Raw genomic sequence first — 17,324 nt, 5'->3', positions numbered from 1 at the left:
ATACCACCCCAAAATATGTGAATGTTAATTTTCAATCTATCAAGATAAAAAATAATAATATCAAAATCAAATTACAGGATGTTATTTATGTAGTTTGCTCATTTTCCTCGACTGGCGCACTAACATGTGGTTTATTTATTTTTTTACATATGTAGCATCATCTACAAAGATACAAAAAATTGCTATCGCGACATCTAGTGGACACATTTAGAACAGCAGTTTCTTTCATTCAAAAAGTTCGGCTCATTTTTATACTTAGCCAATTCATCCCGGGGGGGCTTACGTTTGACACCCCTGAATTAGCAGATCAAATAGGCTCCAGCACCCACTGGGACCCCAAGAGGGACAAGCGGTAGAAAACGGATGGATGGAACCTGTCAATAAAAAGGTTCGCTTGCCATTGTTTTCCTGCAAAAGTTTTTCTGTCGTTTAGAACAGTGTTTTTCAACCTTTTTTGAGCCAAGGCACATTTTTTGCGTTGAAAAAATCCGGAGGCACGCCACCAGCAGAAATCATAAACTCAGTTGACAGTAAAAAGTTGTTGTCGCAATTGTTGGATATGAATTTAAACCATAACCAACCATGCATCACTATAGCTCTTGTCTCAAAGTAGGTGTACTGTCACCACCTGTCACATCACCCCGACTTATTTGGAGTTTTTTGCTGTTTTCCTGTGTGTAGTGTTTTAGTTCGTCTTGCGCTCCTATTTTGGTGGCTTTTTCTCTTTCTTGGTATTTTCCTGTATCAGTTTCATGCCTTATATTTCCCGCATCTACTTTGTTTTAGCAATCAAGAATATTTCAGTTGTTTTTATCCTTCTTTGTGGGGACATTGTTGATAGTCATGTCATGTTCGGATGTACATTGTGGACGCCATCATTGCTCCACAGTAAGTCTTTGCTGTCGTCCAGCATTCTGTTTTTGTTTACTTTGTAGCCAGTTCAGTTTTACTTTCGTTCTGCATAGCCTTCCCTAAACTTCAATGCCTTTTCTTAGCGGCACTCACCTTTTGTTTATTTTTGGTTTAAGCATAAGACACCTTTTTACCTGCCTTTACAAGCAATTAGCTACCGGCTGCCACCTACTGATATGGAAGAGTATTACACGGTTACTCTGCCGAGCTTTGGACAGCACCGACACTCAACAACAACACATAATTTGCAGACTATAATTACTGGTTTGCAAAAAATGTTTTTAACCCAAATATGTGTAATTAGATAATCTCCCACGGCACACCAGACTGTATCTCACGGCACACAGTAGTTGAAAATCACTGGTTTAGAAAATGTCAAAATAGAGTTTGCAAAAATCATTTTCTCAGTAAATAAGTGTTGATAAAAGTATTGTATTGAGTGCGAATGGGTCGCCATGGCAACCAAGAATGATAGCACCAGTGTCCCAAAGTCAACAATGGGGAGACTGAGTCAAGAGGGGACAAATGTTATTAAGTTACTTGAGATGGACACACCCTCTTCTCTTACCGTCGGCTGTCGCCCATCGACACTCTTCCTGGAGCAGACATCAGCCCCAAGCAAGTAAGTATCTTCTTCCTCCACTTAAAGAAAAACTTGAGGTATTATTGGATATGCTTTATAACACGACGGCGGCCATTTTTGTTTATTCTTGTTATTTTAATGGCGCCGTCTATTTTCTGGTATTTTTTGCTGAGTCTCCGTGGAATGTGGTCTTCTTTCGGCTGCTTTACCCTCCGCTTTCCCCTTACACAAGCAGAAAGTTACACAACTACGATATACGCGACAGTCATTTTTAGACGTTTTAAGACGGAATATTTCGCCTTACTTTAGCTAAACCGTTAGTTAGCTCGCTAGCTAATAGCGTCCAGAATGCTACATGCTAAACTCCCTCGAAGAACGTTACGTAAACCTAGAGGACAACAGCACAAGACGACAACTATTTGAGATAAAGTGGTAACTATTGACATAAACAGTCAATTATGTATTCATGTATGTTTAATGTATTATTTAACCCCGTGTCGGTCATCCAAAGTCGGGAAATAATACATATGCTTGTTTAGTGATGCTCAGTTCCCGTTCATTTAATACAATCGTAAAAGGGGCAACAAGTGTTTTAAATCAATGGTCATCCCCAAAATGTCAAACATATTTTTATTCTGCAATGCTACATGCACGTTCCTGCTTCAGTTCCGCTTTTTTATTTGTTATTTGCTGGTGATTTTCCATTGCTTTTTTCCACGGGTCAAACTGTGGAAGCCAAAAAAACTGACACCACTCAAACGTCTCATGAGGTAATTTTGTGTGCGTTCATTTGTTATTAGGCAACACATTGGTGGTAAGAAAGGAAAAATAAGTCAAAGATATTGTTTAAAAAAATGATTTCAGCAACATGAGTACCACTTTTCTGTATATTCTCAATGCAACAATAAAGTGAAAGGAAAGGAAAAATAAGTCAAAGATATTGTTTAAAAAAAGAATTTCAGCAATATGAGTGCCACTTTTCTGTATATTCTCAATGCAACAATAAAGGGAAGAGTGTCTATGGGGAATGTCAGTAGCACCACTTATGTTATGCCAACAGCAAAAGCCACAAAAAACATGGACCATTAAATTTTTTTTGATTTTTTTTTTTGCTGAATTTAACATTCACCGTGCCGGGAAAAAGTTTGGAGCAAAGCACCACCTTTGCGTCACTAATCAGAGGAAGTTAACCTTCCTGTTTACGTAACTTTTAGAATAAGTAACCGCAACTTCTGTCACCCTCAGATTGTGAAGATGAGCTATCCAGGTTACCCTGCCCAGTCAGGCGGCTACCCACCGCAAGCAGGTGGTTACCCTGCACAAGCAGGTGGTTACCCTCCACAAGCAGGTGGTTACCCTCCACAAGCGGGCGGATACCCTCCACAAGCAGGCGGCTACCCGCCCCAAGCCGGGGGTTACCCACCCCAAGCGGGTGGCTACCCTCCACAAGCGGGTGGCTACCCTCCACAAGCGGGTGGATACCCACCACAGGCTGGGGGTTACCCTCCCACAGCGGGCGGTTACCCAACAGCAGGTGGTGGCTACCCTCCCCAGGCGGGCGGCTACCCTCCTCCGGCTGGAGGCTTTCCACCTCAGGCTGGAGGTTACCAACCACAGCCTGGAGCAGGAGGATATCCATCCATGCCTCAACAAGGTGAGATCACAAATTATTTATAAAAACAAAACAACAAACTGATTATGTGTACATTTTTTCATACAGGTGGTGGCTGGGGGGCGGCACCAGGGGGCTACGGTGCTGTACGTCAGATCTTATCACCCCCTCCCTTATTGTCCATATGGACAGACTAATCACCTTATCTCCACCAGCCCTGTCTGCTTCTATTTAAACCACTCACAGCTTTCCTCTGTTTGCAGCCAGGAGGGGCTCCCCAGGGATACCAAGGGGGGCCTGCGCCAGGCCAGCAACCCATGCCTAACTACCCCAGTGGGGGCCCTGCCACCAACCCCTCTATGCCAGTGTATGGAAGCGGAGTTTCGTCCAACTCTCAGGCACCCGCCATACCTGTAAGCTCAATTTGTCTACAGTTTTATTGTTAATTGTATTTTGAAATGATTATTTATTTTATAAAATATATAGTACAATTATTTAAAAAATTCACATACATTTTGGAATTTTTTAAAATTGTATTTTAATTTTAATAAAAAAATCTATACCAATATTTTAATGTATTATACTTATGATTATTAAATTTAAATTGCATTAAAACATTTACAAAATATTTTACTCTTAAATGATTATTTCAATCAAATTGTATATATTTTTTAAATGTGTTGTATTACATGTACAATTAAATGTATTTAATATTTAAATTAATCATATTAATTATTAGTATAAATTGTATTGCTTTAAATATTTTAATGAATTGTATAAAATTTACAAATATAACTCATTGATTGAATACATTTTATGAATTGATTATTAATGATGTCTGAATAAATTGTTTAAATAACTTTTGCACTCTTTTTCTAACTTGCATTACTGTGATCCATAGAAAGGCTACAGAGGATCTATAAAGGACTTCCCTGGGGCCGATCCTTTGAGGGATGTGGAGGTTCTTCGTAAAGCAATGAAAGGTTTTGGTGAGTAAATTCACTGTATCGTCTGACAGAAATGTGTCCTTGTTTTTTTCGGGCTATTTTTGATATGCATACCCCCGCGCCCTGCTCAGGCACCGATGAAAACGCCATCATTGAGCTTTTGGGAAGCCGCACCAACAAGCAGAGGGTTCCCATGGTAGCAGCCTACAAGACAACTTATGGGAAGGTTGGTGTTCTTCACAATCTTCACAAACATGTATTTCCTTTTATGATAATTTCTGCCCTTCTAATTTTGTTTGTCCTCTTTTCAGGATTTAGCCCACGATATAAAGTCTGAGCTGACAGGAAACTTTGAAAATCTTGTTCTTTCGATGTTGATGAGCCCCACGCGATTTGATGCCTCTGAGCTCAGAGAAGCTATAAAGGTAGGCTACGAATTTTCTGTCTTTTGGGGGTTTTTTCGGAAAAATTTGTGTTTAAACTAGAGGTCGACCAATTATTTGGATTTTGACGTATATTGGTATCGGCTTTTTGTTTTTTTCCCCTGTATCAGACAACAGAACTACATCAGCAGATACAATAAATGCACATAGGATACCAGCATAATATTTAGAATATGAAAAAAAATGTGTGATATTTGCCCTGCTTGAGAAAAGTTCCCCTTTTTTTTTTTTTTAACCGCAGCGCTTCCGCTTTTTTGGTGTTAAATTAACCACACCATTAGCACCGCGTAAAACATTCTGCCACTACTGGTCTGAGGTTTTCTAAAAAGTAATGTTCCAAAAAAACAACTCAAAGCCTTGTCAAGCTGCTTATTGACGTGTACTATTCATGTTTAAATAACTTTTACTGCAAATGCATATCGGCTCCAAATATCTGTTTATTGGCTTCATTGACTACTAATAATTGTTATCGGTCGACCTTTATCTTAAAAAGGCTGTTAACAGTGCACAAAAGTCACACGTTGGCACAGAGGTGTCGAACTTGTTTTCATTGAGGGCCACATCGCAGTTATGGTTTCCCTCATGGGGCCACTTTTAACAATGAGTAATATATGAATATACATGTGTATATTTATAATACATTAACGATATATTTTTTTACATAAGCTGCAAAAAAAATATTTAAATTTTACTTTAAAAACTGGCAGCTCAGTCACCAGAATTTTACAGTAAAAGCAGGGTTTTTATTTATAGCTTATAAAAAAAATTGAATAAATGGAATGGAAAAACAATGCCACTGTTTTTAGCGGTAAAAATCAAGTAACAGAGCTGCCAGGTTGTTTTTTTTACAGTAAAATCTTGTCGTTTTAATGTTATTGTTTTTTTGGTTGTTTTTTAAAGTTTTAGTGTCTTACTGTATATGGAAAAAAACAGTACTAAAGTTGATTTTACAGTAAAAAAAACTTAAATTTAAGCGTAAAATCTTTTGTCAATTTTACAGTCTAAAGTTAAAGTTAAAGTACCAATGATTGTCACACACACACTAGGTGTGGCGAAATTATTCTCTGCATTTGACCCATCACCCTTGATCACCCCCTGGGAGGTGAGGGGAGCAGTGAGCAGCAGCGTTGGCCGCGCCCGGGAATCATTTTTGGTGATTTACCCCCCAATTCCAACCCTTGATGCTGAGTGCCAAGCAGGGAGGTAATGGCTCCCATTTTCATAGTCTACAATTTGATTGTTAATTTGTTTTGAAATCATAAGTCAAGCAGATATTTCAGTACAATATTTATCTTTATTTTAACAACAAATATTTTCGGAATACATGATGATATAATATTTAGATTTTGATAATATTGAATTTTAAAAGATATGCAATTGCATGCAGTACATGATTTTTAATGTCAGAAGGGAAAGAACAAATATATTTAGTAAGAAAAGATTGTGCATTTTATTAACGCATATTATTTCCAGGCATTCGCGGGCCACATAAAATAATGTGGCGGGCCAGATTTGGCCCCCGGGCCTTGAGTTTGACACCTATGCGTTAGTGCGCTGAAGAAATTACAAATAACATAACAGTACAATGTGGCTAGCAACTAGCGTTGCATGAAAGTTGAAGAACATCTTGAAATGCAGTTTCAGGTAAAACAACAAATATTCTCTATTGTTTTATTGTTCTCCTCCAGGGAGCAGGGACAGACGAGGCTTGTCTTATCGAGATCCTCTCCTCTCGCTCTAACGCGGAGATTCGTGAAATGTCTTCTATTTACAAGTCTGGTGAGTTACTAAACGTGACTGTTTTCCTTGTAGAATACCAATCAATTTAACTGCAAACATCCATAGTATGGCAGGACACTCCCAGTGCAAGTGCTTAGTGGACAATGGTGTCCAAACCCAAATGTCATGGTTGTGCAAATGATAGCATTTCCTCAAAGATGCTATATCTTGTTTCTAGAGTACGGGAAAACCCTGGAAGATGCCATCAGCAGTGACACCTCCGGCCACTTCCGCAGGCTACTGGTTTCCCTCTGCCAGGTAGCTTCTTTTCATTAATCACATTGCCTATTACAGTGGAACCTCGATTTACGAACGTAATTGTTTCTTGAACAGTGTTCATAAATTGAAAAGTTCATATAGTGAAGCAAATTTCTCCATAAGAAACAAATAATGGGTTCCAGCCTCAACATAAGTCCATATTTTAGTGTACAGTTTGAACACAATATAAAGTACTGTACATCCAACAAACATGACAATGAGGTGATGGATCAACTTTCTCTTTATTAACAAGCCAAAACAACAACATCAACAAGCTGTCCTTTGTATGCGCTGCTCTGCCAACAAGCGCACACACACACAAACACACACACACACACAGAAATCCCTTTGGTGCCCTCACAAACTATCAGAAATCACATAAATCCTTAATTTTAACAATTATATTGCTACAATAATAAACATTTAGGAAATCCACTTACATTAACATTGGCAAAGGAGGAGTTGAGGAGAAAGGAGCAGACAGACAGAGGGAGAGAAGAGATGAATCGGGGAGGAGGGGCCATGTGTATATGTGCGCGCTTGAAAGAGGCGCCTCTGAACGAGAGTAAACTCCTGTCCCCTTCTTTTAAAAATAAATCTGGCAAATCTTTCCAGAACAATCTGGTCTCATCACAATTAAAGCCTGTTTCGTCAATTATTCCATATTACTTGCTAGCGCCATTAATGTACTCTTCGCAAATAGTCTTTTTTTTTTTTTTTACTCAACAGCGATTCCCTCTCAGGCTGGTCTGTTCTCTTTTTGGGGCTCATATTGAGTTAGCGAAAGGGTCAAAAGGCGAAAAAACACAGAAAGGGCACACACGCTGAAGTGCTGAGAAGTGACTAGTAGTGTACTGTACTGTGCAGCAAGTAACATAGCCACCTCCCCAAAAATGCTACGACCTGCACAAAATGAATGAATGAAGCGTTTGTACACACAGACATGGTTCGCACACAGAGGCATATTTGGTGCGATCTAAAAGTTTGTATATCTAAAAGTTCGCAAATGGAGGGGTTCGTAAATCGAACTTCGGGTGCCCACAGTTGGGGGGGAAGGGGACAGGCAAATTTGGCCTGGCGTGTCGTTTTGTTTGGCCCGCCAAAGGGTTGGATTATATGCATTTAGGTTTTTTGTGTCTGGATCCCATGTTGTGTGATATCAGCAGAAAAAACAAGTATCTGTTAATATGAGCTTGCACGTACAATGTCCGCTATAAGCTTTGATACAAGCAGTCCTGCGGCGCGTTAAAGTTGGACAGCCAGTTAACTTCTGAATGTCTTCCATTACGCATACAAGCTTGGTGTTTTCTTGTATTTTAGTGAAGTATTTTACAAAAGGTAAACATGTCAGGCTATAGGCTACTTGAAGCTGGCAGCTAAGCACACAACAGCACACAAGCTAGACATTAGGGGTGTGGGAAAAAATCGATTCGAATTCGAATCGCGATTCTCACGTTGTGCGATTCAGAATCGATTCTAATTTAAAAAAAAAAAGATTTTTTTTTAAATTATTTTTTTATTTAATTTTTTTTCATTTCTTTTACATTGTTTTGTTTTTTTCATTTTCATTTTTTTTTAATTATTCAATCCAACAAAACAATACACAGCAATACCATAACAATGCAATCCAATTCCAAAACCAAACTCGACCCAGCAACACTCAGAACAGCAATAAACAGAGCAATTGAGAGGAGACACAAACACGACCCATAACAAACCAAAAGTAGTGAAACAAAAATGAATATTATCAACAACAGTATCAATATTAGTTACAATTTCAACATAGCAGTGATTAAAAATCCCTCATTGACATTATCATTAGACATTTATAAAAAATTAACAATAGTGTCACAGTGGCTTACACTTGCATCGCATCTCATAAGCTTGACAACACACTGTGTCCAATATTTTCACAAAGATAAAATAAGTCATATTTTTGGTTAATTTAATAGTTAAAACAAATGTACATTATTGCAATCAGTTGATAAAACATTGTCCTTTATAATTATAAAAGCTTTTTTACAAAAATCTACTACTCTGCTTGCATGTCAGCAGACTGGTGTAGATCCTGCTGAAATCCTATGTATTGAATGAATAGAGAATCCTTTTGAATCGGGAAAATATCGTTTTTGAATCGAGAATCGCGTTGAATCGGAAAAAAAAAAAGATTTTGAATCGAATCGTGACCCCAAGAATCGATATCGAATCGTGGAACACCCAAAGATTCACAGCCCTACTAGACATACATCAATTTACATTTGTCTTATATAAGTATAAAATAATTTTTGTTGCATATTAGTCACAGATATGTATTCACGCATCAGAAAGTATCCAGTAACAAATGTGTCCGCATCATTCAACTTCAACCAGGTTGAACATAATTAGGTTAGTGTTTTTCATACATACCATTATTCTCTGATTTAATTTCACTTAATCAACAAATATTTTATAAAATTCCACATTACAAAGTATGTATGTATGTATGATACCTGCTGATATTGTATCGAATCGGTATCGGCCAATACATGGGGCTTTAATATTGGTATCGTATCGGAAGTGAAAAAGTTGTATCGAGACACCCCTACTTAAAATTGCTTTTTTTTTAGCCCTCAGCCCATTGTCATATTTTTACTTTGGCCCTCGGTAGCAAACAGTTTGGGCACCCCGAGCATAAGCATTCAACATTGAATGAATCAATGTTTATTCCAAGTTGAGTTTTGAGCCAACCAGCAGAGGGCGCAATTAATCCAGCCAAAACGAACTGAGGTAAATTGCGTAACGGATTGACACTAAAAAGCAAGGTGTAGTACAATACCTGGCATTTGAACAAAAAAATAACAAATCACTATAACTGTAGTACAGACTGCAACAAGGTTTGTATCATCTTTTTTTTTTAATTTCTGGCAAGCATTATATGGAATAAAAACATATATATCTAAATGTATTAAAACAATTATGTCTTTCAAATACTCATCCCTAAAAGAACATGTGCAGTTTCAATAAATTAAACATGTTTGATTGTTCCAGGGCAATCGCGACGAAAGGGAAACCGTTGACATATCCCTCGCCAAACAGGATGCTCAGGTGTGTTTTGCAACACGCTCGTTTGGTGCCTCCATGCCTCCACTTTCTGTTGTGACATTTGCATGTGTCATAGAAACTGTACGCGGCCGGCGAGAACAAAGTTGGCACAGATGAGTCTCAGTTCAACGCCATCTTGTGCGCTCGCAGCAAGCCTCACCTGCGGGCAGGTGAGTGTACTTTAATCTACTCACTTTACATTCGCACATACAGTCGCGATCAAAAGTTGACATACACTTGTAAAAAACATAATGTCATGGCCGTGTTGAGTTTCCAATCATTTCTACAACTCTTATTTTTTTGTGATAGAGTGATTGGAGCACATACTTGTCGGTCACAAAAAACATTCATGAAGTTTGATTCAATTATGAATTTATTATGGGTCTACGGAAAATGTGAGCAAATCTGCTGGGTCAAAAGTATACATACAGCAATGTTAATATTTGGTTACATGTCCCTTGGCAAGTTTCACTGCAATAAGGCGCTTTTGGTAGCCATCCACAAGCTTCTGGTTGAATTTTTGACCACTTGACAAAATTGGTGCAGTGCAGCTAAATTTGTTGGTTTTCTGACATGGACTTGTTTCTTCAGCATTGTCCACACGGACAATCAGGACTTTGGGAAGGCCATTCTAAAACCTTCATTCTAGCCTGATTTAGCCATTCCTTTACCACTTTTGACGTGTGTTTGGGGGTCATTGTCCTGATGGAACACCCAACTGCGCCCAAGACCCAACCTCCGGGCTGATGATTTTAGGTTGTCCTGAAGAATTTGGAGGTAATCTTCCTTTTTCATTGTCCCATTTACTCTCAGTAAAGCACCAGTTCCATTGGCAGCAAAATAGGTCCAGAGCATAATACTACCACCACCATGCTTGACAGTAGGCATGGTGTTCTTGGGATTAAAGGCCTCACATTTTCTCCTCCAAACATAGTGCTGGGTATTGTGGCCAAACAGCTCATTTTTTGTTTCAGAGTGTAAATGAGACAATGAAGGACGAGGATTACCTCCAAATTCTTCAGGACAACCTAAAATCCTCAGCCCAGAGGTTGGGTCTTTGGCGCAGTTGGGTGTTCCAACAGGACAATGACCCCAAACACACGTCAAAAGTGGTAAAGGAATGGCTAAATTAGGCTAGAATGAAGGTTTTAGAATGGCCTTCCCAAAGTCCTGACTTAAACGTGTGGACAAGTCCATGTCAGAAAACCAACAAATTTAGCTCAACTGCACCAATTTTGTCAAGAGGAGTGGTCAAAAACTCAACCAGAAGCTTGTGGATGGCTACCAAAAGCGCCTTATTGCAGTGAAACTTGCCAAGTGACATGTAACCAAATATTAACATTGCTGTATGTATACTTTTGACCCAGCAGATTTGCTCACATTTTCAGTAGACCCATAATAAATTCATAAAAGAACCAAATTTCATGAATGTTTTTTGTGACCAACAAGTATGAGCTCCAATCACTCTATCACAAAAAAGTAAGAGTTGTAGAAATGATTGGAAACTCAACACAGCCACGACATTATGTTCTTTACAAGTGTATGTAAACTTTTGATCGCGACTGTATGTTGTTACAAGGTCTCTTACCTTTTTCATGTACGCTATTAGTCTTCCAGGAGTACCAGCAGATGTGCGGTCGGGACATCGAGAAGAGCATCTGCAGGGAAATGTCTGGCAACGTGGAATCTGGCATGGTGGCTGTTGGTACGTATTTATTCAGTTCGATTCCTGGCATGTTCACTTAAATACTGTATATATACCGTATTTTCCGCACTATAAGGCGCACCGGATTATTAGCCGCACCTTCTATGAATTACATATTTCATAATTTTGTCCACCAATAAGCCGCCCCGGACTATAAGCCGCGCCTACGCTGCGCTAAAGTGAATGTCAAAAAAACGCTGCGCTAAAGTGAATGTCAAAAAAACAGTCAGATAGTTCAGTCAAACTTTAATAATATATTGAAAACCAGCGTTCTAACAACTCTGTCCCAAAATGTACGCAAATGTGCAATCACAAACATAGTAAAATTCAAAATGGTGTAGAGCAATAAATAGCAACATAATGTTGCTCGAACGTTAATGTCACAACACACAAAATAAACATAGCGCTCACCTTCTGAAGTTATTCTTCATTCGTAAATCCTTCGAATTCTTCGTCTTCGGTGTCCGAATTGAAAAGTTGCGCAAGCGTGGGATCCAAAAATGGCCGGCTCCGCCTCGTCGAAGTCATCGGATTCAGTGTCGCTGTTGTTGTGCAGCAGTTCTGTGAATCCTGCCTTCCGGAAAGCTCGGACCACAGTTGTGACCGAAACTATCTGCCCAGGCATTTACGATCCACTGGCAGATGTTGGCGTATGTCGACCGGCGCTATCTGCCCGTCTTAGTGAAGGTGTGTTCGCCTTCGGAGCTGTGTGAAAAAAGCCACCCGGCCTCTTCGCGTAAACTTCCCTTAACCACTCGCTCATCTTTTCTTCATCCATCCATCCCTTCGAGTTAGCTTTTATGATGACGCCGGCTGGAAAGGTCTCTTTTGGCAAGGTCTTCCTTTTGAATATCACCATGGGTGGAAGTTAGCATGGCAAGCTAGAACCACAGTGAAGGATGACTTCTCATTCCCTGTGGTGCGAATATTCACCGTACGTGCTCCCGTTCCACAGTGCGGTTCACAGGAATATCAGTTGCTGTGAAATACGGTAGTAATCCGTGTGCGGATGGAGAGATTGCGTCTTTTTATGAACCGGATCCTTGTTGCGTAGTAGGAGCCATTTTGTGGTCTTTACAGATGTAAACAGGAAATGAAACGTACGGTGATATCCGCGCGTTTTTTCTTCTTCTTCCGGGGGCGGGTGAAGCGCTTCCTGTTCTATGGGGGCGGGTGCTTTCCTTGGCGGTTGCTTGCGTAGAAGAAGAAGCGCTTCCTGTTCTACCGGGAAAAAAGATGGCGGCTGTTTACCGAAGTTGCGAGACCGAAACTTTATGAAAATGAATCGTAATAAAGCGCACCGGGTTATAAGGCGCACTGTCAGCTTTTGAGAAAAATGGTGGTTTTTAGGTGCGCCTTATAGTGCGGAAAATACGGTAGCTTAAAAGTGCATTTTCATATTTAGTTCATAAGGTCTCAAGAATCTTAAAGTTTCAAACGCTTTTTTTTTTGTATATTAATTAGGGGTGTCCTGATACACAGTACAGGCCAAATGTTTGGACACACCTTCTCATTCAATGTGTTTTCTTTATTTTCATGACTATTTACATTGTAGATAAGTGGTCCCCAAACTACGGTAGTCCCGAGTAAAACAAAAACAAAAAATTAATTAATTATTATTTTTTAAATCTGTCCTTTCTAGTCCATCAATCAATCCATTTTCTACCGCTTGTTACTCTTGGGGTCTCCTAGTTGCTCAGGCAAATCATATTGTCTAAAAATGCATTTTTCCATCGATAACGTGTCGACATCACGCTCGCGTCGCAGTGTCGGGCGAGCGTGCGGCAAGTGCAATTAGTCAATTAGTGCAAGAGGGAAAAAAATTACGGAAACATAAAATAGACTCAGTGCAGAGTTTTTAAACATCAGGGGACATATGACTTTTTTTGTTCAGTGTAAGGAAAAGGCAATTTGTCTAATCTGCAATGATATTTTATATATATATATACAGTGTATATATATATATACACACACACATATATATATATATATATATATATATATATATATACACACACACACACACATATATATATATATATATATATATATATATATATATATATATATATATATATATATATATACACACACACACACACACACACACACACACACACACACACACACACACGGCGTGGCGCAGTGGAAGAGTGGCCGTGCGCGACCCGAGGGTCCCTGGTTCAATCCCCACCTAGTACCAACCTCGTCATGTCCGTTGTGTCCTGAGCAAGACACTTCACCCTTGCTCCTGATGGGTGTTGGTTAGCGCCTTGCATGGCAGCTCCCTCCATCAGTGTGTGAATGTGTGTGTGAATGGGTAAATGTGGAAGTAGTGTCAAAGCGCTTTGAGTACCTTGAAGGTAGAAAAAGCGCTATACAAGTACAACCCATTTATCATTATTTATTTATATATATATATATATATATATATATATATATATATATATATATATATATATATATATATATATATATATATATATATATATATATATATATATATATATATATATATATAGCCCGGCCCCTGGCTAAATGTTTTTAACCCAATGCGGCCCCCGGGTCATAAAGTTTGGGGACCCCTGTTGTAGATTATCACTGAAGGCATCAAAACTATGAATGAACACATGTGGAGTTATGTACTTAACAAAAAAAGGTGAAATAACTGAAAACATGTTTTATATTCTAGTTTCTTCAAAATAGCCACCCTTTGCTCTGATTACTGCTTTGCACACTCTTGGCATTCTTTCAATGAGCCTCAAGAAATGGTTTTCACTTTACGGGTGTGCCTTATTAGGGTTGATTAGTGGAATTTCTTGCTTTATCAATGGGGTGGGGACCATCAGTTGTGTTTTGAATGAAAAGGTGTGTCCGAACTTTAGGCCTGTACTGTAGGTCAATATCCGCAATAAAACAAGTATTGGATGTGATTGGCTTGCTTCTAAAAGTTGCGACACAAGCGTTCCATTACAAGCAGTCCTTTAACGAGTTTACTTGTGCAAAGTTGGGCAGCCTTATCATCTTTATGTCCTCCAATAAGCACACAAGGTTGGTCTTTTCTTCTATTTTAATCAAGTCATTTACAAAAGGTAATAAACATGATAGGATATAAGCTACTCGGAGTTAGTCGCTACACAGCAGTTTTACAGCCCATCTTCAAGCCGCTTTCTGACCATCTCTTCAGGGTGCGCTGTTTTGTGGGCAGTCTTATTTACCTGGCTCTGCCTCGACAGCGTATTCTCCCCCCTCATCTTTGTTGTACCGGTAGTTTTTAGCGCTTCCATAGCGAGTCTACTGACAGATATAAGTTCAAACTTTATGCTACTTTATATTAGAAATGGCAACATCGGAGGAAGAATGCCCCATAACAAGAGGATAGAGAAAAACAAGGAGCTTATTGACTACGGCGCAGGCTACAATGGCGGAAAGAAGCAGATATTGAGGACTTATGCAGATCTCAAATACACATCAGAAGGTACCAATAGATAGGAAAATTGGTTATACATAATATTGCAAAACAAAACGCCATATATTGTCTCCTAATAGGTGCCATTTTGGGGTCCTTTACACACACCATAATAATAATAACCGCTATGTTGAAGCACAGTACGCCTGACTATGCTAGCCGTAATGCTCAACGTTCCAGCAAGCGGTGGGGCTTCGCAGCTTACCAAAGTCTAAACAAGTGCTCAAACAATTTGACAGATTTTTTAATGCCCTCCGTAATGTTCTATATTCTTAATGAATGTTTTGGGCTTGCTGGCTTACCCAGCGTCATTTATTGGGGGTCTACCTGCAGTCCACATGTATCTCTTATGTGTGACTGCCATCTACTGGTCACACGTGTCATTACACCATGTACCTAATAACATGGTCACTACTGCATAGTTTCTCTTGTTATATTCTTATTTTTACTGCTATATTTTTATTCTTATTGTTGCTTTTTTATTTTTATTCTTTTTGTTATATTTTCTATTTTATTTCCATTTATACCCCCATTATTTCTTTCTTTCTTTAGTTTATTTTGAACATGAACACACTTACAGCATAATACATCACACAATTTCATATCATTCACTTTATATCATGTCCGAAAAGGAGTAGGAAGAAGGGAAGCTTATTTAATCCTACCCCTTTCCCACTTCAGAGCGTTTACAAATATATACATCATTTACTGACCTTTTTTATAATAGAATGACATCTGTGAATTAGTATATACAACAGTTTTGTAATATGTAATTAATTAATTCAGTCATTATTAACATACTGAGATGAACAATGTCTTTATTTAAGGTTGAAAGTAATTCTCATAATTCTTCTTACTTTTTACTTTTTGAATTCGATCTCAATTCTGTACACTGCTCCTGGAATTTAAATTTTCCTGAAGAAACCATTAAAATGTTATCTATCTATCTAATACAATTCATTTGAGGTCAGTAAGCACAACCAGAATTAATATGTACATTACCACAACAGGTTATAAGCCACACTGTCAATTTTTGAGAAAACTAAAGCATTTTAAGTGCGCCTTATAGTAAAAAAAAAAACAGTACCGTATTTTTCGGACTAAGTCGCAGTTTTTTTCATAGTTTGGGGTGCGACTTATACTCAGGAGCGACTTATGTGTGAAATTATTAACACATTACCGTAAAATATCAAATAATATTATTTAGCTCATTCACGTAAGAGACTAGACGTATAAGATTTCATGGGATTTAGCGATTAGGAGTGACAGATTGTTTGGTAAACATATAGCATGTTCTATATGTTATAGTTATTTGAATGACTCTTACCATAATATGCTACGTTAACATACCAGGCACGTTCTCAGTTGGTTATTTATGCCTCATATAACGCAGTGTTTTTCAACCTTTTTTGAGCCAAGGCACATTTTTTGCGTTGAAAAAATCCGGAGGCACACCACCAGCAGAAATCATAAACTCAGTTGACAGTAAAAAGTCGTTGTCGCAATTGTTGGATATGAATTTAAACCATAACCAACCATGCATCACTATAGCTCTTGTCTCAAAGTAGGTGTACTGTCACCACCTGTCACATCACCCCCTGACTTATTTGGAGTTTTTTGCTGTTTTCCTGTGTGTAGTGTTTTAGTTCTTGTCTTGCGCTCCTATTTTAATGGCTTTTTCTTTTTTTTTGGTATTTTCCTGTAGCAGTTTCATGTCTTATATTTCCGGCATCTACTTTGTTTTAGCAATCAAGAATATTTCAGTTGTTTTTATCCTTCTTTGTGGGGACATTGTTGATAGTCATGTCATGTTCGGATGTACATTGTGGACGCCGTCTTTGCTCCACAGTAAGTCTTTGCTGTCGTCCAGCATTCTGTTTTTGTTTACTTCATAGCCAGTTCAGTTTTACTTTCATTCTGCATAGCCTTCCCTAAGCGTCAATGCCTTTTTCTTAGCGGCACTCACCTTTTGTTTATTTTTGGTTTAAGCATAAGACACCTTTTTACCTGCCTTTACAAAGCAATTAGCTACCGGCTGCCACCTACTGATATGGAAGAGTATTACACGGTTACTCTGCCGAGCTCTGGACAGCACCGACACTCAACAACAACAACAACACATCATTTGCAGACTATAATTACTGGTTTGCAAAAAATGTTTTTAATCCAAATATGTGAAATTAGATAATCTCCCACGGCACACCAGACTGTATCTCACGGCACACTGGTTGAAAAACAGTGATATAACACTTATTACACTTATTCAGCTTGTTGTTCACTATTCTTTATTTATTTTAAATTGCCTTTCAAATGTCTATTCTTGGTGTTGGGTTTTATCAAGTAAATTTCCCCAAAAAATGCGACTTATACTCCAGTGCGACTTATATATGCTTTTTTCCTTCTTTATTATGCATTTTCGGCCGGTGCGACTTATAGTCCGAAAAATACGGGTATATTTAATTAAATACTTGTATGCTAAGGATGCATGCTAACAGTCTGTATTTTTGCCCCTAGTGAAATGCATCAAGAACACCC

The 17,324-nt window shown here is 38.6% G+C and overlaps 2 protein-coding genes across 4 annotated transcripts in view; one reads left to right on the top strand and one right to left on the bottom strand.

The window, feature by feature from the left end:
- The window catches only part of LOC133610386 (zinc finger CCHC domain-containing protein 24-like), a 33,999-nt gene extending 31,987 nt beyond the window's left edge, over window positions 1–2,012 (bottom strand). For both annotated transcript variants that reach the window (XM_061966589.2, XM_061966590.2), the window contains exon 1: window positions 1,481–2,012. The gene's annotated coding sequence lies outside the window, so the exon portion shown is untranslated. The remainder of the gene's footprint in view (window positions 1–1,480) is intronic.
- The window catches only part of LOC133610383 (annexin A4-like), a 17,763-nt gene continuing 1,810 nt past the window's right edge, over window positions 1,372–17,324 (top strand). The window contains exons 1-13 of one of the 2 annotated variants that reach the window (XM_061966585.2): window positions 1,372–1,534; window positions 2,741–3,149; window positions 3,216–3,253; window positions 3,371–3,520; window positions 4,009–4,096; window positions 4,186–4,280; window positions 4,366–4,479; window positions 6,186–6,276; window positions 6,455–6,534; window positions 9,562–9,618; window positions 9,692–9,785; window positions 11,225–11,320; window positions 17,304–17,324. The exon at window positions 17,304–17,324 is cut by the window's right edge and continues 38 nt beyond it. In XM_061966585.2, coding sequence (XP_061822569.1) covers window positions 2,750–3,149; window positions 3,216–3,253; window positions 3,371–3,520; window positions 4,009–4,096; window positions 4,186–4,280; window positions 4,366–4,479; window positions 6,186–6,276; window positions 6,455–6,534; window positions 9,562–9,618; window positions 9,692–9,785; window positions 11,225–11,320; window positions 17,304–17,324 — 1,324 coding nt within the window. In that variant the 5' untranslated portion in view covers window positions 1,372–1,534; window positions 2,741–2,749. Of the gene's footprint in view, window positions 1,535–1,993; window positions 2,266–2,740; window positions 3,150–3,215; window positions 3,254–3,370; window positions 3,521–4,008; window positions 4,097–4,185; window positions 4,281–4,365; window positions 4,480–6,185; window positions 6,277–6,454; window positions 6,535–9,561; window positions 9,619–9,691; window positions 9,786–11,224; window positions 11,321–17,303 lie in introns of those variants that run through there. The other variant, XM_061966584.2, reaches the window with a different exon arrangement.

This window comes from Nerophis lumbriciformis, linkage group LG11, assembly GCF_033978685.3.
Source record: "Nerophis lumbriciformis linkage group LG11, RoL_Nlum_v2.1, whole genome shotgun sequence".
Lineage (NCBI taxonomy): Eukaryota > Metazoa > Chordata > Actinopteri > Syngnathiformes > Syngnathidae > Nerophis > Nerophis lumbriciformis.
Note: the sequence above shows the minus strand (reverse complement) of the source record. Positions and strands in the feature narration are given on the sequence as shown.